Genomic DNA, 26,263 nt, shown 5'->3' on the forward strand with positions numbered 1-26,263 from the left:
TTGGTTTCATCAGACCACAGGACATGGTTCCAGTAATCCTTGTCCTAAGTCTGCTTCTCTTAAACTGTTTGCGGGCTTTCATGTGCATCATCTTTAGACGAGGCTTCCTTGTGGGATGACAGCCATGCAGACCAATTTGATACACTGTGCGGCGTATGGTCTGAGCACTGACAGGCGGACCCCCCTATCATCCCTGTAGGCTCTGCAGCAATGCTGGCAGCACTCATACCTTGTAACACTAATGAGTCTCTTGACACCGGGGAGGGAAAATGACTAACTGGACACAATTTGGCCATTTTTACTCACTTTTGTTGCCAGCGGTTTAGACATTAATGGCTGTGTGTGGAGTTACTTACAGCAAGATGGAATTGCAGCTGTATATTGCTCAGGCCAAAAGACTACTGCTACTCCAGCAGGATACAGCTAAACCCCCACTAGGTGGAGGCAACACAGGTGCAGGTGGAGCCTTTCACACTCACTTCCAAATATGGAGGAGATGATGGCTGGATGGTAAAACTGCACACTGGTGACTTGCATAGAGCACTGTTCACACTAGCAGACGCACAGGCACAAACCCGCAGCCTATTAGGTGACGCCCATACTATTAGATCAGGCGGGCTGCCAAGCCGTACCCCCACTGCGCGCTACGTAGGGACAGAAACTCTGATAGCAAGGCCTAACAAAAAGGGGCCTGGCTGTATCCTGTACAAAAAAGTTTTTGAGGTTTTTTGTTAGCGTTATGGCCATAACACCTGCACCTGTGTTGCCTCCACCTAGTGGGGGTTTAGCTGTATCCTGCTGGAGTAGTAGTAGTCTTTTGGCCTGAGCAATATACAGCTGCAATTCCATCTTGCTGTAAGTAATGATATTTTCTTTTTTGCTTTTTTATATTATATACTATGTGTGGAGTTACAACTCAATTTACCCTATTATACAAGCTGTACACTGACTTCTTTATATGATATCACAGGGTCAGATCTTCAGTGTTGTCTGAAGAAAAGATATAAAATAAAAAAAGTTAGGGGTGTACCCACTTTTGTAATATACACACACACACGTATCCACGCATACATAAATATAATAATTCATTGCTCACACCTGTTGCAGGGCTAGTAACGAGACGAGCATTAGCACACCCGAGTGTCCTGCTCACCATAAAACAGAACAGCTAATCTGTTTGCTTCCCGAGGGTCGTGCATCATATTGATTTCCAATAATGTGCTGTTTCAGAGGATATACAGGGTTTGTGAGATGGCAAAAATGTGTCTTTTCACCACACTATTAAAGGCTCAAGCACAAAAAAAATCCCTTTGAAAACTGTAAAATTACCTAGAAGTTATAAAAAGGCAGTGAGAATGATCTTCAGCAAAATATAAGAATTTAAATGCATAGATCTGTTGTCATCCTTTTCATTTAAAGGGCACCTGTCAGGTCCAATATGCACCCAGAACCACGAGCAGTTCTGGGTGCGTATCTCTAATCCCTGTATCTAGTAGCATAGATAAAGACATCTTTATAAAAAGTATATTTCTAAAGATCCTTTATGATATGCTAATGAGGCCAGCGATTAGTTGCAATGGCGTGAGTTCCCTTGGCTAGTTGGCCCCCTTAGCATGCCCCTGTGGGTGTACTAACATGCTAATGAATGCACAGCTTCCCGCACATACTTCAGTCTTGATGGCCGCTGGATATGACAAACTGTGGAAAGAAAAGTGAAATAGGGTCTTACCAAAATTAATGGGAAGGAGATAATGTGTGAACACTCACCTATAGTGAGTGAATATACACTATACGCTGGCACACTCTAGCTGACCAGGCATACATGGCTTCTCAATATAGAGTAAAGAATAGGATCTACCAGATATCTCCGACATTAAGTTTTCTCCTGTGGTAATAAAAGATCAGACATGATGAAATCCAACATGCCCAATCCTTCTTTCTCTGGACAACTGTTGTTGGGGAAAAGTCAGCAGGTTAATTGACTTCAATCTAATTTGTACCTTCACTTTATATAGAGCTGCAAATAAATAAGTGTCTTTTCTGGTAACTTATATGCTAGTTCCAAATCTGCTACCTTTGTTTATGAGAATCATGAAATCTCCACAATACAAGCAAATTTGGGTTGAGTGGATCATCTTAAAAGGTTTATTCTCAAGTTCTTTCTTGAGCAGATGAGAACTCTGTAGTCTCCTTACGTCCTTGTCTGTGGCAGAGTGGCCTCTCCTACTTGAATGACAGTACGGGTGAGTAGCAGAGCTGTTATATTCTTAGAACGATAGCTCAGCACAAGTTCTGCTATAACATTCAGCTATCAGCGATTTCTTCTGAATCTACACAGACCTCACTGTATCTACATATAGAGAAAAGACATTTCAACTTGCACATGCCTGGGGAAAGTGAGAGCCATGATTAGGGGAACTGCTCTGGAAACAACTCATATTGAAGCTGATGATTTTAAAAAACCTTAACAGCAGATTGTCAGGAGCTGAGAGGGGAGGAGGTAAACAGCTAACTGTGGTATACAAATCAACGGGTTGGAGAGAGGTGGCTGATATATTGGAAGTTCACTCCTCTCCTGGAATCTAGCTACTGAGCATGCTTGTTGTCCAAGTTCCATGGGACCGTTGTCCAAGTTCCATGGGACCGTTGTCCAAGTTCCATGGGACCGTTGTCCAAGTTCCATGGGACCGTTGTCCAAGTTCCATGGGACCGTTGTCCAAGTTCCATGGAACCGTTGTCCAAGTTCCATGGAACCGTTGTCCAAGTTCCATGGAACCGTTGTCCAAGTTCCATGGAACCGTTGTCCAAGTTCCATGGAACCGTTGTCCAAGTTCCATGGAACCGTTGTCCAAGTTCCATGGAACCGTTGTCCAAGTTCCATGGAACCGTTGTCCAAGTTCCATGGAACCGTTGTCCAAGTTCCATGGAACCGTTGTCCAAGTTCCATGGAACCGTTGTCCAAGTTCCAAGGAAACAAACTGTACACTATGTAAGATAAAAGGAGAATGACAGACAAAAAAAAATCAAGTCAGTTGCAAACTTTCCTATTTACATGCGCTCTAACCCATTAAAGCAATTTAGTACTGTGAGAATTCTCACTTAACGTTGCCCTAAAAACTACACAAGACTATGTATTGGGGGAATCGGTTTGTCTTTTCTATTAAATTTTTAAGACTCAGGGACAACACATTTGTCCTGTTGATTATAGACATCCAGACATATGGCAAAGTATAAACGATTTCCACAGAGAAATCAGTAGTAGATTTCTAAGACATCACAGGGTAAGGAATGAAAGAGATAATGAGAAAAGCAGAAAACCAGTCTTTTAAGCCTCACGTCCTTTTCCTGATTTAGGCATTTGTGTTTTCACTGCAAATGAAATCTTTACCCAGAAGAGCTGAACCAGATGTCGAGAGAATAAACAGCTCTGTCCCCAAACTGCCGGACACAAGTCTAGTCTGAAGTTTGAAGGTTCTTAAATTTAATTTTGGGACAAAGTCCCTTCCCCTTCTCTCTACCCCACACTTCTCAAAGCTTTAAAGAAAAAAAAAAAGGGGTGCAGGTCAGACCTTTTTATGCTCTGCTCAAGCATAAGGCCAAAAAAGGCCAAATGCTGCACCTTTTTAAATTCCAGATATACAAAATAATGTAAAACACTCTTGCACCCCCTCCAATCTATCCTAAACTCTGAGGCCCGCTTAATCCACCTCTCTCCCCTCGCTATTCCCCAGCCTCTCCTCTCTGCCAATCCCTTCACTGGCTTCCCATCGTCCTACGACTCACATACAAAGCCATCCACAACCTGTCTGCTCCTTACATCTGTGACCTAGTCTGCCGGTACCTACCTGCACGCAACCTCAGATCCTCACAAGATCTCCTTCTCTACTCCTCTCTTATCTCCTGTTCCCACAATCGCGTACAAGATTTCTCCCGTGCTGCCCCCATACTCTGGAACGTTCTACCTCAGCATATCAGATTCTCCCCTACTGTGAAAAGCTTCAGAAGGAACCTCAAGACCCACCTCTTCCAACAAGCCTACAACCTACAATAACCCTCAGTCCAGTACACCACTGCGCAATCAGCTCTGTCCTCGCCTATTGTACCATCACCCATTCCCTGTAGACTGTGAGCCCTCGCAGGCAGGGTCCTGTATCCTCCTATACCAGTCTGTTTTGTACTGTTAATGATTGTTGTACGTATACCCTCTTTCACTTGTAAAGCGCCATGGAATAAGTAGCGCTATAATAATACTAATAATAATAAATAATAATAATAATAAGGAGGAGATGGAAACCAATATTCCTTTCCTGACCCATTTACAGCTTTACTTTCCAAAAAATTCTGGTTCAGTAGGCTATGCAATCATGGGGAAGACTGCTGACTTAACAGATGTCCAGAAGGCAGTCATTGACACACACTACAGGGAGGGTAAGCCACAAAAGGTCATTGCTAAAGAGGTTGGCTGATCACAGAGTGCTGTATCCAAGCATATTAATGCAAAGTTGAGTGGAGGGAAAAAGTGCGGTAGAAAAAGGTGCACAAGCAACTGGGATAACCAAAGCCTTGATAGGATTGTTAATAAAAGGCCATTAAAAAAATTAGGGAAGATTCACAAGGAGTGGACGCTGCTGGAGTCAGTGCTTGAAGAGCCACCACACACAGACGTATCCAGGAAATAGGCTACAACTGTCACATTCCCTTTTTGTATTAAATTACTGAAATACATTAACTTTTTGATGATATTCTAATTTGTTGAGATGCACTTGTATAATTTTTGGACTTAGCATCAATATTGGAAACACAATGGGTGAGATGCATAAAAATAAGAGCAGGACATATCCATTACATGGAGTTTGCTATTTTAATCTTGAGGTTTGTTTTACTGACAACTGTAAGTAAAACTGGCCTTATATGTTAGATAAAATGAATTGATACCCCCTACAATCAGGGTCTTGCCCAACATGACAGATGCTTAGTTCTGGTGATGGTTTAAAGGGCCACTTCACTAATATCACGATTAGCAATGGCCCTATAATGATCAATAGGAAGTTTGACTGCAGCCAAAGAAGAAGCTAATTTACAGGAGGGGAACATGGACAGCCACACGAAAAAGCAGTGCTATTCCAGTACATTATTTTGATCTTCCCGAGTCCATTTATAAAATGTCTGACAGTAGTAGACCACCCCTTTAATCTCCTCTGCATGTGTTTAGGGCAGGTAGGGGAGATGGTTGTCTAGTCATTCATTTTATTCTAAGTCTAGCTTTGAGAAGTTTCCCAAGATTAGTAGAACATGACTATTCGTGTGGAGTGAGTACAAGCATGCTTGGATGGGCACGACTTGAGTATAAGGCAAGTCAAAGGTGGCTCAAGCATTTTTCAGGGAAATCTTCAGGAAAAATGCTCCAGGCCTCAATTGCCTTCCATTATTCTCGGGTACTGGAGTGGCACCCATCCGAGCATCCAACTGCTTGTTACGAGTACCGAGCATGGTAGTACTCACTCATCACTAGTTACGAGTACTGAGCACCCGAGCATGGTAGTGCTCACTCATCACTAGTTACGAGTACTGAGCACCCGAGCAGGGTAGTGCTCACTCATCACTAGTTACGAGTACCGAGCATGGTAGTGCTCACCCATCACTAGTTACGAGTACTGAGCACCCGAGCATGGTAGTGCTCACTCATCACTAGTTACGAGTACTGAGCACCCGAGCAGGGTAGTGCTCACTCATCACTAGTTACGAGTACCGAGCATGGTAGTGCTCACCCATCACTAGTTACGAGTACTGAGCACCCGAGCAGGGTAGTGCTCACTCATCACTAGTTACGAGTACCGAGCATGGTAGTGCTCACTCATCACTAGTTACGAGCACGGTAGTGCCCGCTGACCATTAGTGAATACTTTCTTATAAAAACAGGGATACACCTGTCCATTGAAAAACAAAAATAACCACCTGTAATACCAGACGCAACGTATCAACAGGCACGGTTTCCAAAAGAAAGCAGCCATGTTTTTCCAATCCTTGAAAACTTCTTTAAGTAGTCATTTTCACAAACTACTCATTTCAACACAATACTATAATACAAGACAATAAGGAGTAACTGGTAAAAATAAGAATTAGTAGCTTCCAGTTGAGGCTGTGTCAACACCACGAATGGGTTCCAGAAAATTTCCCATTTATCTTTGTAAGCGTCAATGACCATCTTCAATACAGTGGGAAGAAAACTGTACATACAGTGGGATTGTGTGCTAAAAGGACAATTTTGGCATATATTGGATCAACAGAAGCCTATCGATATGTTTGTGGTGTGAACAGAGCCTGGCACTAGTTCTCGCCAAATCTCATTCATGCACGTTAGACTATGGTCACACGACCTTACAAATAAAGCGGTGACTGATCTTCTGCCCTAGTCTTTCCATCAAATAGCACAGAAACCCAGAAAAGCCCAACAACACAACCATCAATCTGGCCTCACAAAAGATAGAATTTTTACAGGTGAATCATCATAGGAAGAAGGTGTTGCGGCCTAGAAGGAATCTGTTCCCTGGAGCAAAATGGTAGCCACTTATAGCATATGTTATATGTGAGGCCATTTCTATTTAAGATGGTCATTTCTCTAATGTCTGAGGATTAAATAAAACCCCCCAATACTTAACATGCCGACAATTATCATGAAAGACTATTGGAAAAAAAGCACACTTAATCTAAAGCATGGATTTCTCAGCAGGTCAGTCCTAAAGGTCTCTGCGGGATCCCATCCATCCTCCAAGTCAACCTTTGACCAGACAGTACAGCACAATTAGTCTTCATTCCATCACGTACATTATTGTTTTAATATAATTGGGTCTTTTTAATTAAATTTCATACAAACAAGCTGAGTAGTGAAATTAATCCCTGCTATGGAAGCCTATAATGACCACGAGATGGATCACCTACCTCTGCAGAAAGCCATCAGGAAGACCTCTCTAGATGTTAGGCTTAATGTTCCCTTCAATCTTTGTTACATTGAGCCGTTTGCACAAAAGGGTTTTCATATTAAATACATTGATCACATATCCTGGAGACAAAGGTAGGATCACTGGGGGTCTGAGCAATAAACTTCGACCTATCTTCAGATTGGGGTCCTAAAGACTCCTTCAATGAATGGAGTGGTGGCGTGCATAGTCGGTCACTTTTTCATTCATTTCTATGGAATTAGTGGATAGTGCCAAGCCAACAATGCCATTGACAGTGGACAGTGTTGTGATCAATCGTGGTTTCTAGAGATCCATTCACAAAGGTGTCTTTGGTACCCTTATTCTCAAGATCAATGGAAGTCTCAGTGGTCAAACCCTCAGTGAAAGCATACACTTATCACCTAATCTGTACATGAGAGAGGAATTTTAAAGGGACTGTCAACACAAAATGACTGCTCAAACGAGGCACAGACGTTATGTACACCCTTGGCATGACCACCATCCAACTTACATGTTTCCATCTATTTTTGCCTTTCTCCAGTACTTGCAAAGCCAACGCTCTCAATCAAGAGAGAAAGGGTGTAGAAAAAAAAAAGTAGCTGGGAAGGTTGCAAATGGCGCCTGTGCTTTGTTTGAGCAGTCATTTTATGTGGACAGACTCTCTTTAAAAGGGAATTTGTCAGCAGGTCTTTGCTATGTAAGCTGAGGACTGCATGACGTTTGGGTTAACCCCCCCCCCCCAAAAAAAAAAAACAACAAAAAACAACAACGTTTGTGCTATTGTTTACTTTAAACTAATGGCTTTATTACCCTGTGATTACCATTACAGGACTAAAAACGCAGGTGCAGTGAAGTCCGGCACACCCCCTGCTGTGACTGATACCTCACAGTCAATGCGCAATCTCTATGGAGAGCGTGGAGTGGGTGGGACAGCTCTCCCAGCATAGCTACAAGCTTTAAAGGGGTTATCTACTACTATCCTGAGGATAGGTCATCACTGTCCAATTGGCTGGGTTCGACACATCGCACCCCCGCCGATCAGCTGATCTCGGTCCCGGCAACAGCAGGTGGTCAGAAATTCTCAGTTCCAGTGCTGCTCCGCCTCCTGATCGCGGCCGCGGTCAGGTGCTGCACATCCACCTCCCATTCTAATCAACCCCTTTAAAAACTCAATTCTTTGATTATGTGAGAACGGCTGTACCCAGTAATTAAGTAATACACTGTTGGATTCAGAATCTCCTTGCTGACAGATTCCCTTTAACAATGTAATTTCGTACGCACTACTGCGATATAATAAGAGCCACCATGATGGCTAACCATATTCTTACAGGGGTTTCTAGGGTTAGGAAAAAATGTGTATTTCCATCCCATCCACTTGCTGTATAGTATTGCAGCTTATTTACTTTCAAGTGAATGGGATTAAGCGGCAATACCAGACATTACTCATAGACAAGTTGGCACAATGTCAGAAAGACACAGACCCTTTTCACTAAACCTGGAAAACTCTTTTAGGCCACATTCACATGATCAGTTTGGCCAGTATTCTACATCAGTATCTGTAGCCAAAACCAGGTGTAGGTGATAAATGCAGAAGTGGTGCCCGTGTTTCTATTATACTTTTCCTCCGATTGTGCCACTCCTGATATAAAACACTGACCAAACACTGAATATGGGGAACAAGGCCTTAAAGGGGTTCTCCACTTGTCCAAAGAATATCATAATGCGTTCTCTTTTTCGGCCCTGGCAATCAGCTGTGAACGGTGGGAAAACATGGCAGTGTTTCATTTCCCTGCAATGCTAACATCGGGAAATTTAGCATTACACTGTTACCTGTACAAATCGACTCTTTAGAGAGAAAGAGGACCTGAAACTTTAAAGCAACACATTGCAAGTAGCAATCCTAAGAGTCACTATCAACAAGCCTCAACAGATGACTAGGGAAAATCAGATCTTATGGTGTGCACTGATGAAAGGCAAACAACACGAAACAGGTGTCTGCAAATGGACCATCTGCTTTGGCATTTTATCCTAAGTGTCAAGGCTTATTCAAGGGTTGATATTGACTTTTAGGACTGCTAAAGTAAATAGGTGGCGCCAGAGTTCAAGACCTCCTTCTCTGTAGAGGCTATTTGCATATTAATATTCCCAGAGGAGCAGTGCATGGTTTATAAGTCTCCTTTTGCCGACTTGGCACTCTCCACAAGGAAAAGCATTGCCCATTTAGATTCACCATTGTCCGTGTAATGGAGAACTGGACAGGTCCTACAGTGACAGGTGCTCTTTGTAAACATTTTCCACCCAATCCAAGAGATAAGGCTCAATGATGAGCGAGCGTGTTTGACACTGCTCAATTGAGCATCGGGGTTTAAAAATGCTCTCGTTTCCCATTGACTTCCATTACACGCAGTACTCAAGTCGCGCCTGAGAACCCCAATGCTCGAACGAGTAATGAGCACGCTCGCTCATCATTGATAAGGAATCTTGGATAAGGGGAACCTTCTATTGACTTAGAATACTCTACTATGGTACATGAAAATTGGAATGGGCTTACTGGTCCTGGGTAAACCCCTCTGAGTCCTTTCTTTATGGAGATCAGTGGAGGATTAAGACAACAGACTTCACCAATGTCACCTGCACACAGACACATAAAAGGATCATTTTTGGCAGAAGTAATAGTAGGGAATGATCTTAATTTTGCTCCTTTGGTCTTGATGGACATTTGGAAAATCTATAGGGACCAATATTGATTTTTAGAAGTGTTAAGTGAAGCAGGGAGATAGAAAGCAGCGGTGGCAATGCGAAATGTAACTCAATCCACCTGCTGATCTGCTTGGAGAAAGCACAACACAAGCTGCGCACCACATGATTTATTCATGAGCATTTGGAGGACCACTTCTGCTAATTTCACCCAATTCCTTTGGGAATTTAATGACCAGCAGGGTATGCATGGAAAGTAGCCACCGCAAGGGCGCACATCACTCAGTCTAATGTCGAACAGCTTGGCCCGATGTGCAGCATTACACTTGCCGGGAGAAGGAAGATGGCTTCCCCCAATCTTCCGTCTTGCCTCATGCCATAGCTCATCCATCGCTGTGCTGGTTTCTACCAAATTGGAAAATATTCAATTTAAAATGCAACAAGAAGATAAAACCGCCCAAAAAAGTCGTACTACACTGTGGTGTAACCACATTATTTGGCACACTTACAGTAGAGAGCAGGTACCCATCCAGTGGTACCCAAAAATGAAGCATCAATGTTACCAGCAATGCGATAAAAATACTAATACCCATTGAACTTTGAGCTGTATCCTATAGATACAAGTTAAAGAGCTCTCCTGACGTTTTGTAAATACCTGCATTTCCCATAGAATACCAATTCTGCAGCAGAAGTCCTTAGAACTCTACTTTGCCATATTCCTCTGCCAATGAAACCGACAACAGAGTTCTCTTTCCTCAAGACACCAGGGAACTTCCTTACACAGTCCAGCCGGGAATAGGAAATAAATGTAAAACAAATAACCCAAATAAATTAAGAAAAACTTTTTCCTTTAAAGAAAAAGGCTTTAAAAAGGACCAGATTTAGATCTCATTAATATTCAATCTTGCAGACACCGAGCCAAGAAATCTTGTGACAATCTCTTGAACACTTGACAATAATTAAAAACGGCAAAAGGGGGGTAATACAAGGATAATCACATATAAAACGCCATTGAATAAATGGCGCAATAATACATAATAATGATAATAATATGATAATAATAATAGAATAATAATAATAATATTCTATTAATTATTATATAATATAAAATACTAATATTTTATTAGTATAATAATTACAATATTAACATTATATTATAATATTATATTCTATTTGTATTCTATTACTATTATTCTATTATTATTCTAACAATAGAATAATAATAATAGAATACAAATAGAATATAATATTATAATAAAATGTTAATATTATTGTAATTATTATATTATAATAATTAATACTAATAAAATATTAGTATTATTTTATATTATATAGTATTAATAATAATATAAATAGTTACATAGTTACTAAGGTTGAAAAAAGACCTTTGTTCATTTAGTTCAACCTTCCAAATGATTATAAATTATAATTAATAATAAATATAAAATATTTTATATTAGTATTATTATTATTAATAATAATAATTCCAAGAAACTGGTTACAAAATGATGGACTTTGGGTGGAGATACCTTTCTAGTACAGAAAACCTATGAAGTGGCCAAAAAAATGAGACGGCTTAGACGTTTCTTTCCATAAGCAAGAAATATACATCAGCACCATCATACCCTTATAAAATATATTCTTCATTATTAAAAAAAACAAAAAAAAAAAACACTTTTTTTATTTATTTTTTTACAATTTACAGAATTATTTCTGCAGACTAGGTTAAGTGATTGGGGTACGTGTTAACGCACATTGTGAAATTGAAATGTTCGCATTAAGGATTTATGCTGAAATGTCTTTACCAGACTCATAAAACACTGCAAATGGATAGCCCCTTCCCCGGCACGGTTCTATTTTCCCCTCTGGGGGATCGTAGTTTGTGGCACTTTGATTTCCTGAGAAATGGACCTGAGTGCTACCGGCACTTTGCGGTTACCGAGATCTGCAGGCTGGAGACTCCCAAAATGACTGCAGATCCCAATGAAAGCCTCGCAAAATTAGTGACTGGTAAATGGCGATGCTGGTTAACTAATTATTAGAAAAATTGAAGCTTGGCAGAAGAAATCAGGAAGATTTTTCCAACCAAAAAAAAAAAAAAAGAAAACAAAAAAAATGCAAAATGGTGATTATGGTCAGAAGAAAACAAAGAGCGCAATTCTGTGATTATTTTTAAAATTTGCAAAATTAAAAAAAAAATTGTGGAAAAAGTAAAAAAAAAACAAAAATTAAAAAAATAAGTGAATGAATAACTAAAATTGTGTGGCTGGAAGCGTTTGTGTACGTACCTCCTAACGCAGAATAAGCAGAGACAGCCAGTCACAGAACAGAAAGGTGAAAGGTCATAGGCCATAAGGAAAACAAGAAGGCACATTTAAACCACTTATTAAAAATCATAGCCAAACCAAACCAATACAAACTCACAGATAATATGGAAAAAATTAAAGAAGACACACAAAAATAATCACCGTTTGTAGATAAATGCATTCATATAAGTAAAAAGATTTTTTTGTGGATAACCATACCCATACCTTTTAGCAAAGTAAAGGGACTGTTCAGAACAAGGTTGTCTAGTTTGGTGGAGAAAAGGTCAATTCCAGCCCGCCATTAATTTACTGGGGATAAGCCACATCACTAACTTTGAAGCCACGGGTCTGTGGTTTCTCTAGCTGCTGGTATGACTACTATTTTAGAAGGAATCTGTCACTACGTTTTTGATGGTCCATCGGGAAGTAGTAGGATGTAAAGGCAGTTACTCAAATTCCAGCGATCACTTAATGGGTGCTGCAGTTTTGATAAAATCACGGTTTTCTCTGCTTTAGTTCTTTGTATAACCACGCCCACAACACTGATTTGCAGAAAGTTACCAATCAGAGTTAGGGGCGTGGCTCTCATGTAGATGAGCGCAGGCTTACTGGACCTGTAGTGATAATCTACAGATAAAACAGTGTATTTTTTTTTTTTTTTTTTTTAGAAAATCACTAAGCAGCCCAGTAAGTGACACATTGCTGAAATCAGGGTCTCTGCTGCTAAATTATGTTGCTCTCAGATAAAATGGCAAAAACCTGGTGACAAATTCCCTTCAAGTTTAGAGAACGTCAGGGTTGACATGTTCATGGTGGACCTGTCACATACAATATTAATTTGCCTTTCTGATTATCAATTAGGCTGGCTGGTATCACAATGGCAACGTTTAGGAGGACCTAGATTGGTACTACAATGGTCATTCTATCAAATAACCTGATGAAATACCCAATGGTTTGGTACATGCCCATGAAATGCAACAATTTCTATGACAAAAATAAAGAATAAACCCAAGAACCATTTAGAAGCCATAACAGAGGTCAATGTAGACTCAAAACTCGTGGCCCAATTATTTTGATCATATTTCAATATATAATTCTGTATCAAAGCACTGTCAGAATCCAAAAAATGCCAACTTAGTAGACCATAGTCATCTTTCTCCATTTTTGCTCATCTAATGCTTAAAGGAAAGCTATATGCAAACGAATAAAAGAAAAAAAACACTTACCTTTCAGTAATTTGCAAGACTTTCTATAAACTCTTGAAGCAAAAAGTTTAATAGTTACTGAGCAAATTGTGGCCACATGGACCTCTCCCTCTCCAGTTGGGGATCATCAATAAAACAAAGCCCTCCCATTATTTTTTTTAATCCCTAAACCTGTCAATCTTCATGTAGTGCAAGTATGTTAACATACTCACCAATCACAGTCTTCCCCGGTTTCCAGCACTGCTCCAGTCCTCTTCTGGGTCACATGACTTCTATTCGGACTTGCTGGCTCACCGAAGCCGGAAGTCGTTTTTACAATTTAAAGGGCATCTGTCACCCCCTTTGACCGTTTTAAGCTCTTACTATGGGCATATAGGTAATAGGATGGTGAAGGTAGTCTTACCTGTATGCCTCATTCCACAAAAATTACTTTAGATCGCTATCTGTAAATTAGCCAACCGGGCTACTGGGCGTTGTGCTTCGGCTAGTGGGTAGTTTCTTCCCTATAGGAAAACCCCGCCTCCGTGCTGCAATATCCTTCCTGTCACCTCTTCTCAGCGTCACAGTGCCACAGCTGGCAAATCCCGCGCGTGCGCAGTAGATTCATAGAGGATGGGGGGGTGAATGAACGCAGGCTGAAGAACACTCTACTGCACACGTGCGGGATTTGCCAGCTGTGACTGTGACGCTTAGAGGAAGTGGCAGGAAGAATAATGCAGCACGGAGGCGGGAATTTCTTACAGGGAAGCAACCGCCCAGTAGCCGAAGCACAATGCCCCATAATTTGGATATAGCGATCTAAAGTAATATTTGTGGAACAAGCCATGTGCTATGAGGCACAGGTAAGACTACCTTCAACATCCTATTAGGTCAAAGGGGGTGAAAGATTCCCTTTAAGTCTATGGCGTCCCATTCTGAGGCTAATTAGACTCATTGTAAATGCAACTTCCCGCTCACAGAGAGACCCAAATATGAGCCAGCAAGTCAGAAAATAAGTCACATGACCCAGTAGAAGACCACATCGGCACCGGAAACTGTGAAGACCACGACTGGAGAGTATGTTAACACATTGACACTACAATAAGACACAGGTTAAGGGACAAAAAAGAAAAAAAACAGGAGTGCTTCTTTAAACCTCCTTTCCCAAGCGTCATTTTTGAAGTTGGTCAAATACAACAAAGACTTTTTGTTTGTTATTAATACTATGTTTTTAGGCCTTTGATACTGATTTCGCCATTTGTTTTTATTGGATAGCTCCAACAGATGGACAGAGCACACAGTTACTACATCCGTTCAGTCTGTGTTTATTTTAGGTGACCTTAGCATAAGGCATCATAGGCGGCTAACCTAAAGTACATCCGTTCTTATGTTTGGGCACTTTTTTTTAACTCTTTTTTTTTTCCCAAAACATGTCAAGGAATGCATTGAGGAATTTTAGCAGATACTTCTCAATACCAAGTAAAAAAAAAGAGGAAACCACATCTGAAAACGTGCGGCTTTATATGATGCAGCTACTTGGACTTCACAGACATCTGGTAGACCTTTCAAAAATGACCGCAATCCCGATCGGCCCAGCTTCAGCCAAGAAGCTACTGAGAAAAACATATTACTGACAACTCAGAGATCAAGGCTGCAGGAGACTAAGGTTGACGTTGCAGAAACTTAACGAGAAGACCACTAGGGCTAAATAATACAATATTGGTTCTTATCTCATCATCCTTTGTGATATTATCAACCTGGAAACATTTTCCAACTCTAAAAGGTGGCTATCCATCAAAGTCAATGGCTGCTCACTCTCACCAGTCCCACGTGCTCGCCGCCTGGAGGTAATTCTAGACTCTGCTCTCTCCTTCAAGTGACACATCCAAGCCCTCTTCACCTCCTGCTACCTCAAACTCAAAAATATTTCACGGATTCATACATTCCTTTCCAACGAAGCTTCAAAACCACAAGTGCATGTCCTTATCTCCCACCTGGACTACTGCAACCGTCTGCTCTGTGGCCTCTCTTCTAACAGTCTCGAACCCCTACAAACTATTCTAAACTATGCTGCCCGACCAATTCACCTGTCCGCCCGCTACTCCCCAACCTCGCCTCTCTGCCAATCCCTTCACTGGCTTCCCTTTGGCCATCAACTACAGTTCAAAACCTTAACCATGAGCTACAAAGCCATCCACAACCTGTCTCCTCCTTACATATACATTTTACTTTATGTTGGCTGTCACTGTGGTCCAAAACGGACACAACACGGACCATTTGAGGAATGTTTTTCCAAAAAAGATGATTCATGGATGAAAGATCTAACGTTGGATGAAAGATCTAAGGTTGAATGGAAGATTTTTACAAAAGACTTTATGGCCCTCCAAAAAATTATAACAAGGTCGACTTTGTTTCAGGTGATGATGATGTGGTTGGTTAAAACGATCGTTCTTCGTTAAGGTTAGAATTGCTCATCTTAATTAACTTTAGTCTAATGAGTATTGGCAACTTTACTCTGATTTACAGCCAAAACATTTTTGGGGGTAAATTTAGAGCTTGGAGTTTTCAAAAAGTTTCACAATTATCAACTTTTTCCTTTCCCCTTACAGACCATCAAGGGTGAGAATATCTAAACACACACCAGGAAAGTTTGACTATAGAGAATGAAACAGCACAGAGTAATCTATGCATCCCAGCCATATGCTGGATGTAACCAAAGTATGGGCGGAAAGCTTGGAAATTTTACAGAATCGCCTGAAGGTTTACAGATTGATAAAAAAAAAAAAAATACCAATAAAGCTCCTCAGATTTAGGCTGTGAGCTGCTAAGCAACTTTAATTATTAAGCATCTGATATGCAGAGCTCTGCTTTGAAGATAACTTATTCTTATAATGAAGCCAATGTGCAAAACTGTAATGTAACCCCAGGGAATCTGTATACTGATTAGGGAATATACTGTATATACTGTAGTAGTCTATTTTCACATTTCCCTCAACTACTTAATCACTGTAAAAGAAGTTAAAAATTCTGCCATTAACTTTAATGCTGATTGCTCAGTTTCAATGAGTTGGGCTCTGACAATAACGTTCGTTAAGTCATTTGGGAACAAAGCCCATCTTGAAAATGACTTAAAGAGGACCAACCACCAGGATTTTCCTATATGAACTAAAACCAGTGCTATAATGGCAATATGATGCCGATTCTATACATACCTTTAGTTGTGAGATCGGATGTATACTTTCTGAAAATCTAGGCAAGTTTGTGAAATACACTTATTTGATTGATAAGTGCAACAAGAATATCTAATAGGTGGGTCGGGTTTTGCTTGTTATTCCCGCCCCTGTCTGCTGCCTGTCCTTCCTCCACCTGTCTCTTATTGCGGAGGAGGGAGGAAGCAGAGGAGGGCGCAAGAAGAGGAGGGCGCAAGAAGAGGAGAGCGCAAGAAGAGGAGAGCGCAAGAAGAAGAGGAGAGCGCAAGAAGAAGAGGAGAGCGCAAGAAGAAGAGGAGGGCGCAAGAAGAGGAGAGCGCAAGAAGAGGAGAGCGCAAGAAGAGGAGAGCGCAAGAAGAGGAGAGCGCAAGAAGAGGAGAGCCGAAGAAGAGGAGAGCCGAAGAAGAGGAGAGCCGAAGAAGAGGAGAGCCGAAGAAGAGGAGAGCCGAAGAAGAGGAGAGCCGAAGAACAGGAGAGCGGAAGAACAGGAGAGCGGAAGAACAGGAGAGCGGAAGAACAGGAGAGCGGAAGAACAGGAGAGCGGAAGAACAGGAGAGCGGAAGAACAGGAGAGCGGAAGAACAGGAGAGCGGAAGAACAGGAGAGCGGAAGAACAGGAGAGCGGAAGAACAGGAGAGCGGAAGAACAGGAGAGCGGAAGAACAGGAGAGCGGAAGAACAGGAGAGCGGAAGAACAGGAGAGCGGAAGAACAGGAGAGCGGAAGAACAGGAGAGCGGAAGAACAGGAGAGCGGAAGAACAGGAGAGCGGAAGAACAGGAGAGCAGAAGAACAGGAGAGCAGAAGAACAGGAGAGAGGAAGAACAGGAGAGAGGAAGAACAGGAGAGAGGAAGAAAAGGCAGGCAGTCAGGGGCGGGAATAACTAGCATCAGAAACTACACATCCGATCTCACAACTAAAGATATGTATAGAATCAGCATGATAGCGGCAGTATAGCACTGGCTTTAGTTTATATAGGAAAATCCTGGTGGTGGGTCCTCTTTAAAACCCAGAAACAGAAGATTGTAAAAAACAAAAAATCTAAAATCATGCAAACGTTTGTCTTGATATCTCTTGCAGTTAAAAAGTAACTCCGCACAAAGCAGGATCTGTCCCGTTATCTAGCAGCCTAGAAATATATTATCACCTATAGACTGTTCTATCAGAGATTCGCAGCCAGAAGGAGTTGAGTGGAGCGGTGCTCATGTATGTGCACTATGGCTACGTGCAAGCACATAGCACAGACAATGACAGCCGAGTGCAGTTTTTATCATCACTATTCTAGAAAACAAATGGTGGCCATGTGCGACCGGATGCTCCAGTCGACTCCTCCATAGACCCACAAAGATCCACTGGATGGGAGATAATTTTGTTGACTAGAATACCCCCAAATAACTCCCAGACAAAACTGTGTGATAGACTTCGGGACTTTCAATTCAATCCTTGGAGATAAAATAACTGACAGCACTAGAAATCAGAGATGCCACACCTCACATCTTCTGTTCTGCACAGAGCAGTGTGGCAGGAGGTGGAACAAAGGAAGCCACCAGAGGCCACCCTGATCATTATTTATAGGACCATCTCTGTACCGAAAAGAACCCTAACAAATAGGTCCTAAAATTACTCCCCAAAATGCAAAAAAACAAACCCCAAAACAGCCAGATACAAAAACTAGGAGGGGGGAAAAAGGGATTTAGGTGGGCAATTTCCCTACCAAAAAGCAATTTTTCGGGTTATTGGCTGCCGATTATTTGAAACAATCATTTTGAAAGCTAAACTAATATTCACAATTATTAAGTCTATACATTCAGCAATGGAAAATAAGGATATCAAAGCAGATCTATGGTTACAAATGTAATCTAGTAAAAAATAAATGTTCCTGCTGCCACACCCAGCACCGAGAACAGCTGGTCGGCCGGGATGCCAGGTGTCGGACTCCAACCGATCAGACATTGATAACCTATCCTAAGGATAGGCAATTAATGTAAAAGTATTGGGGAACCTCTTAACTTTTTCTCAAGGAAAAGTAAGGTGCAAAGCAAACAACCAAAGGACTCACATTCCCCTGATGTGAGCTGTGCTGTCCCAGAAGGAAGGGGGAGCACCACAGAGTAGCTCTGGTTTTACACTGAAATGCAGCTCAATGTTTAACCATCTGTGAATACACTTAAAAGGGGTACTCCTGGGATATAAGTTATTCCAATGGCCATGTCCTCAAACTATAAAGATCAGATCCATATTGCAGTTTCCCATAATCACAATGCCTGCATTTCAGTGTAAAACTGGAGCTACTTTGTGGTGCTCCCCCTTCCTTCTGGGACGTCACATCACACATCAGGGGAATACTGAGACGTGGCCTTCTCCTGGTATCTAGTAGCTGCCTGCCCCCTGATATTTGCTTCTATTCAGTCTGTGTCGGGGGCGCGGACTACTCCTTGATCTAGGATTGGAGGAAGACAGATATTATCACATGACTGCCAGCTACTATCATCAGTGAGGAGTCCCCCTGATGTGTAATGTAGCGTCCAGAAAGGAGGGGAAGCACCAAAGAGCAACTCCAGCATCACATTGATTTACAGGTACTGTGAGGATGGGAAACCGCACTATAGCCTCATCTTTCTACTGTAGTTTATGAGGATATGGCCTTTAGAATAATTTTGAATCACCCCCAAGGCACCCTTTAATAGCCCACCTGCATCTGATAACATCGCTCAATTCTAAAGGATTGCTACCCTTGTGCACTGCATAATGCAATGCTGGAAATTTAACAAACATCGTGCATAATTGTGTTTTCACCGAGGCACAAATGGATGAAGGGAAAAAAGAAAAAAAAAAGAAAATATTCATGTAATGACTTCTTTATAAAAGAAATTGCAAAAGCAAATGGGTCAGTTGGTGACAATGAGACCCTCCAACAAATCCCTTCCGCCCAGAACATTATGTAGCAGAGTTAATTCTGTCTTTTTGCACTCGAAACAAATGGTCAAAATAAAAAAAAAAATAAATAAAATAAATAAATAAATAAATAAATAAATGGACCAAGATTATCATCACTGTATACTATATAGACTATATACCAGGCCATATACATTACATACGTCGGCAGCACTACCGACAGTTTTGTTTTTTTTTTAATATTTAATTTTTTGTTCTCTGGGACAGATAAATAATGCCATTGGTGTCTCATAGCAGTAAACATGCATGCCAAGCCAATCCTGACAATCATGGTTACAGGCGACTAAAGAGAGATCGTTTGCTTTAGGGATCACATTGGAAAATTGCCCATTTCTTTATGGTTTGTCTATAAGGTTGTGGTGGGCATGGAAGGCATTTTTTAGAAGATAATGTCGAGAGGCGACGTAAATGTGCACAATAGATCCTCCAGAGAAGTGATCCACCAATCATTTTCTATACTGTAAAGGTCTATCTAGGGGTCCACTATTTCACTTTGGCAGGGCATAACCCTTAATGCCTCTACGAGAAGCCTATCCCCAAAAAATGTGCCGCATACACAGTGCTTTGTACAAAAGCAAAGCCTAATTCAAGATGACGGCTGGATTGCTATGAAAGGTTATAGAGAGGACAATGAATTTTGCAATTCCTCCTGCTGTGCATAGAATATATTCTGTATACTCCTTTTTATAATTGCTAATGATATAAGATGCCATCTAACATTTTGAAAATGACCATAGCAGTACTGAAGGCGAACTGCACCTTTCCGCTTTCTATTTTGGTACAATTATCTAGTTCCTCTTCTGATGAGCGTTACATCTCCCAGGGTTGCTGACCCTACCCTAGAGTTTACATTTTAGAAGACCTGGAGAACAATCTGAATTGAAGTGGAAGGCTCAGGGTCCACGCGTTTCGCCCTAGATGGAAGGGGTCATGTTGGAGGGGTTGAGGCTCCAGAGTGAGGATGTGACATTGGACTGTGCTGATGCAAATCAAATTGCTGAGCTCTTCTACCGTGGCTTGGAATGTAATGAGCTGAAATAATTATCGAGCAGCTTAGCAATGCACGGGGTGTCTGCCTCTAAATTCGCTTCAATTAACCGAACAATCTCCAGATGGATAGGAGCCTTCTACTCCGGGAATATGATTAAAAGATGCAGCTCAATAATTTAAATTTAAAAAAAAAAACAAAAGAATAAAAACCTGCTTTTAAATCAATAAAAAGATAAGCAATCGCCGTCTAAAAGCATTGGAAACCAGAGCTTTCTAACAGATAGCCAATTCGCTGTAAAAATCAAAGAAAAAAAAAAACAAAAAAAACCTATTAAATAAAAACAAATGCAAAGCCTCTCAAAATATAATATATTTATTATTAAATATAATTATATATACAGTATTGTGTCTTATAATCCGATGCGTCTTATAAAGTGAAAAATACGGTATATTTATATATTATATATATATATATATATATATATATATATATATATATATATTTTTTTTTTTTTAAATAAACATTTTTTATAGAGGCTTTGCAATTTGCATATAAAAAAGATAAAAATGTAATTAAATATAAAAAAGTAAACATTTACTTAATGTAAATAAAAAACATAGTAAATATAAACAAATGCAAAGCCTAAAAAAAAAAAAATTATATATATATTTTTTTTATTTGTTTTTAGAGGTTTTGCAAAATACATATAAAAAATGTAATAGATTACATATAAAAAAAGTAAACATTTATTTAATAATGTGTGAAAATATATACAGCAATTCTGGTCTTTCAAGGGTTATTCTCATCTCCAAGATCCCATTCCAATAATGTAGTAATAATATTAGCAAATATCTCTATATATATATTTTTAATTGGAGGTATTTGCTAATATTATGATTAGACCTAGTACATAATGGGATAGGATTTTGGAGATTGGAGTAACCCTTTAATATAATGACAAATAGTTAAGGAATTTATCTCGGAGATATAATTAAACTGAAGAAAATGATTCCCCTGAATGTTGTATTATAAAAAAAAAAAAAATTAAAATAAAAAAAAAAAATTATATATATTATATATATCTATATCTATATATATATATATATATATATCTATATATATATATATATCTATATATCTATATATCTATCTATCTATATATCTATATATATATATATATATATTTTTTTTTTATAAAAAAATTATACATTTCTATTTAAATCCTAAGAATCATAGCGGACATATGTAACCTTAGGGAATAATATCACACTCCTATTGACTTCCGTGTGTCCTTCACATGACTTTCCCACAGGCTAAAACAGAGTATTAAGTATGCAGGTTAGCTGGTTAGGGGCTTGGATATATTTCAAAGAAAGACGACTAAAAATGTCTAGACGGTAACAATAAGAAATCAATCGGCACGTATATTAGGAGTCCACTAACCTAACTTCAAGAGCCAGCCTTCTCTGTCAGGGTTGAAGAACGTGTGTGTCAGGTCATTCCCGTCGTCCTCTGGGATCTTGAAGGGCTCATTCTTAATACTTTCGTACAAATTCTGGAAAAAAAAAAAATCGTATTGTAGAGTGATGCGTCACATCCCAGAGACATCTGAACAGGGTATACCTTTGTTTTCGGAACTAAAACTACAACATTTTCTGTAATGCAGTAAAACAAGAAGCAAAGATAGTTGTTTTAAACGCCCATACCGGCCCGCGCTGTCCTGCCCCCCTCCCCCGGCGGGGACATTGGTTCGCTCACCTGGCCAGCTGTCTTGTGGTGGCTCCCTTGTCCCCGGTCCATGCTGCTGTCGCCAAGAGCCAGTATACACCTCACAGGCTTCCTGGTTCTGCCCACAGGGTGCGACGGTGGCCATGCCTCTTTTCTTAAAGGGCCAGTGCACCCTGACCCGCAATTGCCTCGCAGATCAGCTGAGAGGTTGCAGGTATTTAAGGCACCTTCCCTTTAAGGGAGCTGCTTGGGCAACAAGTTAGTTCTCAGGTCCTAAGTGCTGCTGCCTAGAATTGAGCAAGTTTCGAAATATTCATATTCGCGTTACTCGTAACGAGTTCCAAATAGCGAGAATTTTCTGCTGGACTCAGTTACATAGGTTTAAAAAAAGACCTAGGTTCATCTAGTTCAACCTTCCTCCACCAATTCTACATTTTGTCATTAATTCATTTATAACCAACAATGTTGTGTGTACTGAGGAAATCATCCAGCCCTTTTTTTAACAGCTGTTATAGTGTCTGCCATTACTACCTCTTGTGGTCGGCATTCCACAGTCTGACTGCTCCAATTGTAAAGAACCCTTTCCTATTTAGCTGCCAGACTTCAGCAGAAAATTACTCGCATTTTCCAATCAGCAGAAGGTTTCTTGCATATCCCATTGGCTTGCATTGTACTCGCTATTCGGAAAAAATACGCAAGTATTACAAACTACTTGTTACGAGTATCGCGAATACGAATATTTGGAAACTCACTTAACTCTACTGCTGTTGTTACTGCCGCCTTTCTGCTACCTTCTGCTGCTGATTTGTCTCTCTGTTTCAGTGCACCTCTTATCTTCTGCTGCTATGACCTCCTACACCGGCTGACTGCAACGATACAAGCTGCTGCAAGTATCCACGCCGGTCACTACTGCCATATCCATCCATCTCGGACGGACCCACTACTCTGCCTGCTGCTGCTGTCGCTTCTACCAAAGACTATACTGTGTCTGTGGCGTCAGCTGTCAAGGTACCGCAGAACCCCTGGGGCTCCCCTCTGCCGGCTGCTTAACAGCAGCCACCTTTGGCAGGTCCAGTGTACCTGCTGCCACCTTTGGCAGGTCCAGTTCGCTCCCCAGGCAAGTGAACGGTACCACAGTAGACTGCTGATGAGGAAAAAGTGTGAAGTCCCTCAGACACATCAGACCAATGTTGGTATCAGGAGCCCTTGACCACTTTTTTTTTTGGGGGGGGGGTATAATTCGGCATGTCAGATATAACATTGAAATTCGTATGGTTTACCGGAGATAAGCTGCCTCTAAACATGTCTGGTGGCGGCTCTCAGAGAAAACCGGAGCGGTCACCGGGACGAGCGCCCCTGTGTATGGGAGCCGGCTGTGATGAAGGTCCTGATCTATTTTTGGGACACCTAGGGGGGTCCTATGACCCTCACGAACAGCCTCATGAGGTTTTAGTCCCGTATTATAGTCAGGACTATAGCTAGGAAGTATTTACAAGACTGTATAGCAGTCACAAGTCTGAAATAGGTGTAAGGCCTAAACGGAATATCATTTTCCACTAAACAGTGGAATGAAAACACCAGTATAAGGCTACTTTCACACTTGCGTTGGATGGCTTCCGTTGCTATCCGCAGCCTTGAGGAATTACGGTAACCGTTGCAGGAAACCGTTATATTCCTCATAGACTTCTATTAGCTACGGATAGCAACGGATGGTCTTGCATTGCATCCACCCCGCGGCGCATCAGTTGTTTTGACGCTGACCGTCAGTGACCGTCGGGCGGATGGAACGCTGCATCTAGCGTTTTTCTGCACTTGGCGGAGTGTCAAAAAAATGCAACCTGCAGGATTCCGTCGGCGTCTGTTGTTTTTATAATGGACGCCTATGGTGGCGGATTCCGTTAGAATCCGTCATTTTGACGGATTCCGTTAATGCATCAGTCTTTACACAACTGCGCATCCTCAGATGTGTAAAGTCAAGGAAAAAAACCCTATAACGGATTGCGTTATTTTGTACGATCCGTAGCATCCGTTGTGCCACTATATGCAACGCATCCGTTGCATGCGTCACACAACGCAATGCTACGGATCCCGTCCAACGCAAGTGTGAAACTAGCCTAAGTCAACCTGCCTCGTTATGTAATTGACAGTGGTTTTCAATAGAAATATACTGACAAACAAAAGGGTAACAATGTTTTGAACTGTTCACTTTCTGGCTCCATATCTCACCATCCACTATAGCTTCTAATGTGAGATGACGTTCATTTTATAGACAATCATCTTGGCCATCTCATACATAAATTTGACTTGAACTATTTAACATATGATTAGTCATGCAGATTCTTGTCTTGTCACTGCATTGTTACTGTTTTGCTTCTAAAAATCTAATTTTTTATTATTGTGGCAGTATTTTGTAAATCCACCTTTGGGTTTCAACACTGTCTGAATCCTTCTGGGCATGCTCTATATCAGATTAAAGCATGCCTCGAACAAAATCTGATCCCAGGTCTCTTGTACACAGTCCCAATGTTGGTGTATACTGGACGGCTCACTTGGGTATGTATACAGCTTTTTATTTAACTCTATCCACAAGTATTAATTTGAGTTATGGGGGTTGTGGCGGCCTATCCAGCACCTGTACTTCATTGCTATTGAAGCAATACTTCAATACTGAAGCTGTTTCTTCAGCAATCTCTACATATGCTTCAGGGTGTTATCCTTCTGGAAAGTTATGTCGTCCTTTTCATACCCATAGTACTCGACTGTACGAAGTAACATGTATTGTAGGATACTGATATATAGCTCAACATTGAAACCACCATCGCTCCTGGTCAAGTATCCAATGCCTTTGGCTGTGAAACACCCCCATATCATCAGGCTTCCTCCACTGAACTTGACTGCTCATTCAATTTCTCCACACGTTAGCCCCTTTTTCCCTAGTTTCTTCCAGACCCATTTGCACCCATCAGATCCTAGTCTATTGACTTTTGTCTCATCATGCCAAATCATCCGTTTCCCATCTTCTACTGTCTACTTTTGTCCTTTTTTCAAAACACAATCCGACGATTCTTATGATGATTTTGAGTTGAGACTTAACCTTTTTTAGGGCCACAATTCCCAACTTGTGTAACGGGCACTGCATGGTGCTTTCTTGGACGTCTAATGTATTACGAAGCATACGAGCCACCACCACTGCCATATGTGTCGCACCAGAAGTGAAAAACCCTGTGATTAGCCAATTTGTTGACTCCGATATTTTGCTTGGATGTCCACCTCTTCGTTTTTGAATAGATGGAGGGACTTCATTTTGCATTCTTCCAACTGTCATGGCCTCACATGATGTAGTTTGGCAATTTTCTTGGCCAAAAGACCGCTATCAACGAGTTGGGTGATGTGGTTTCTTTTTTTTTTTTTTTGGGGGGGGGGGGAAATCATCTTCTTGGCTGCTCCTCGATTCGAACCAGTGACCTTTCGCTTGGAAATTAACAAATTAACCTAATAAAACACTGAGCTGCTAGGTAATGTGAGAACAGGTTGTAATATGTAGTATACAGGAAGAAAAATATTTTTCCTACCACTGAAAGCAAACCAGTAACAATGCAGTGACATGACAAGAATCTGCATAACTAATCATATGCTGTATAGTTACAAGTCAAATTTATGTATGGGATAGCCAAGATGATTATTTATAAAATGAATGCCGTATCACACTCAAAGCTGATGTGGATGGTGAGATATGGAGCCTGAAAATCAAAAGTTTAAAACATTGTTACCCTTTTGCTTGTCAGTGTATCACCTAGGAGTTTCATCAAACCAATCAGTTATCCCCTATAAAATCCTTTTTTTCCAGAAATCTCCAGTATTAGTGGCCAATGTGCTTTGGAGAACATATAATCTGATGATATGGTTATTCACCACCTGTGTCTTTTTAAGTTCAGGCATTTATAGATGTGCGCCATGAATGGATTCCAGATTGGAAAACATATGTAAAAAGGCAATGTTCCCATAATTTGGACTGTTAAAACCAATGGATTGCAGGGACCGTACATTAAAGTCTATTGAGAAATCAATGTTAAAGCCCCTGACACGTAAACATGAAAAAGGTGGATGGAAACTCTGTAGGACATTCACTGGCACTTTAAAGTAGAACATCACTAGAAAGGAACGCAATAACAGGGTAATAAGCTCCGGATGTAGAAGGAAAGGAATGTCATAGAAGGAGGAAAAAAAATATATTAGG

The 26,263-nt window shown here is 40.8% G+C and overlaps 1 protein-coding gene across 1 annotated transcript in view; it reads right to left on the reverse strand.

Annotated features, from left to right (window-relative positions):
* LOC142245354 (cytohesin-3) overlaps positions 1–26,263 on the reverse strand; it is a 163,554-nt gene that overhangs the window by 21,623 nt on the left and 115,668 nt on the right. The window contains exon 9 of the mRNA XM_075317999.1: positions 21,742–21,853. Within this exon, the coding sequence (XP_075174114.1) occupies positions 21,742–21,853 (112 nt within the window). The remainder of the gene's footprint in view (positions 1–21,741; positions 21,854–26,263) is intronic.

Source organism: Anomaloglossus baeobatrachus, chromosome 7 (assembly GCF_048569485.1).
Source record: "Anomaloglossus baeobatrachus isolate aAnoBae1 chromosome 7, aAnoBae1.hap1, whole genome shotgun sequence".
NCBI lineage: Eukaryota > Metazoa > Chordata > Amphibia > Anura > Aromobatidae > Anomaloglossus > Anomaloglossus baeobatrachus.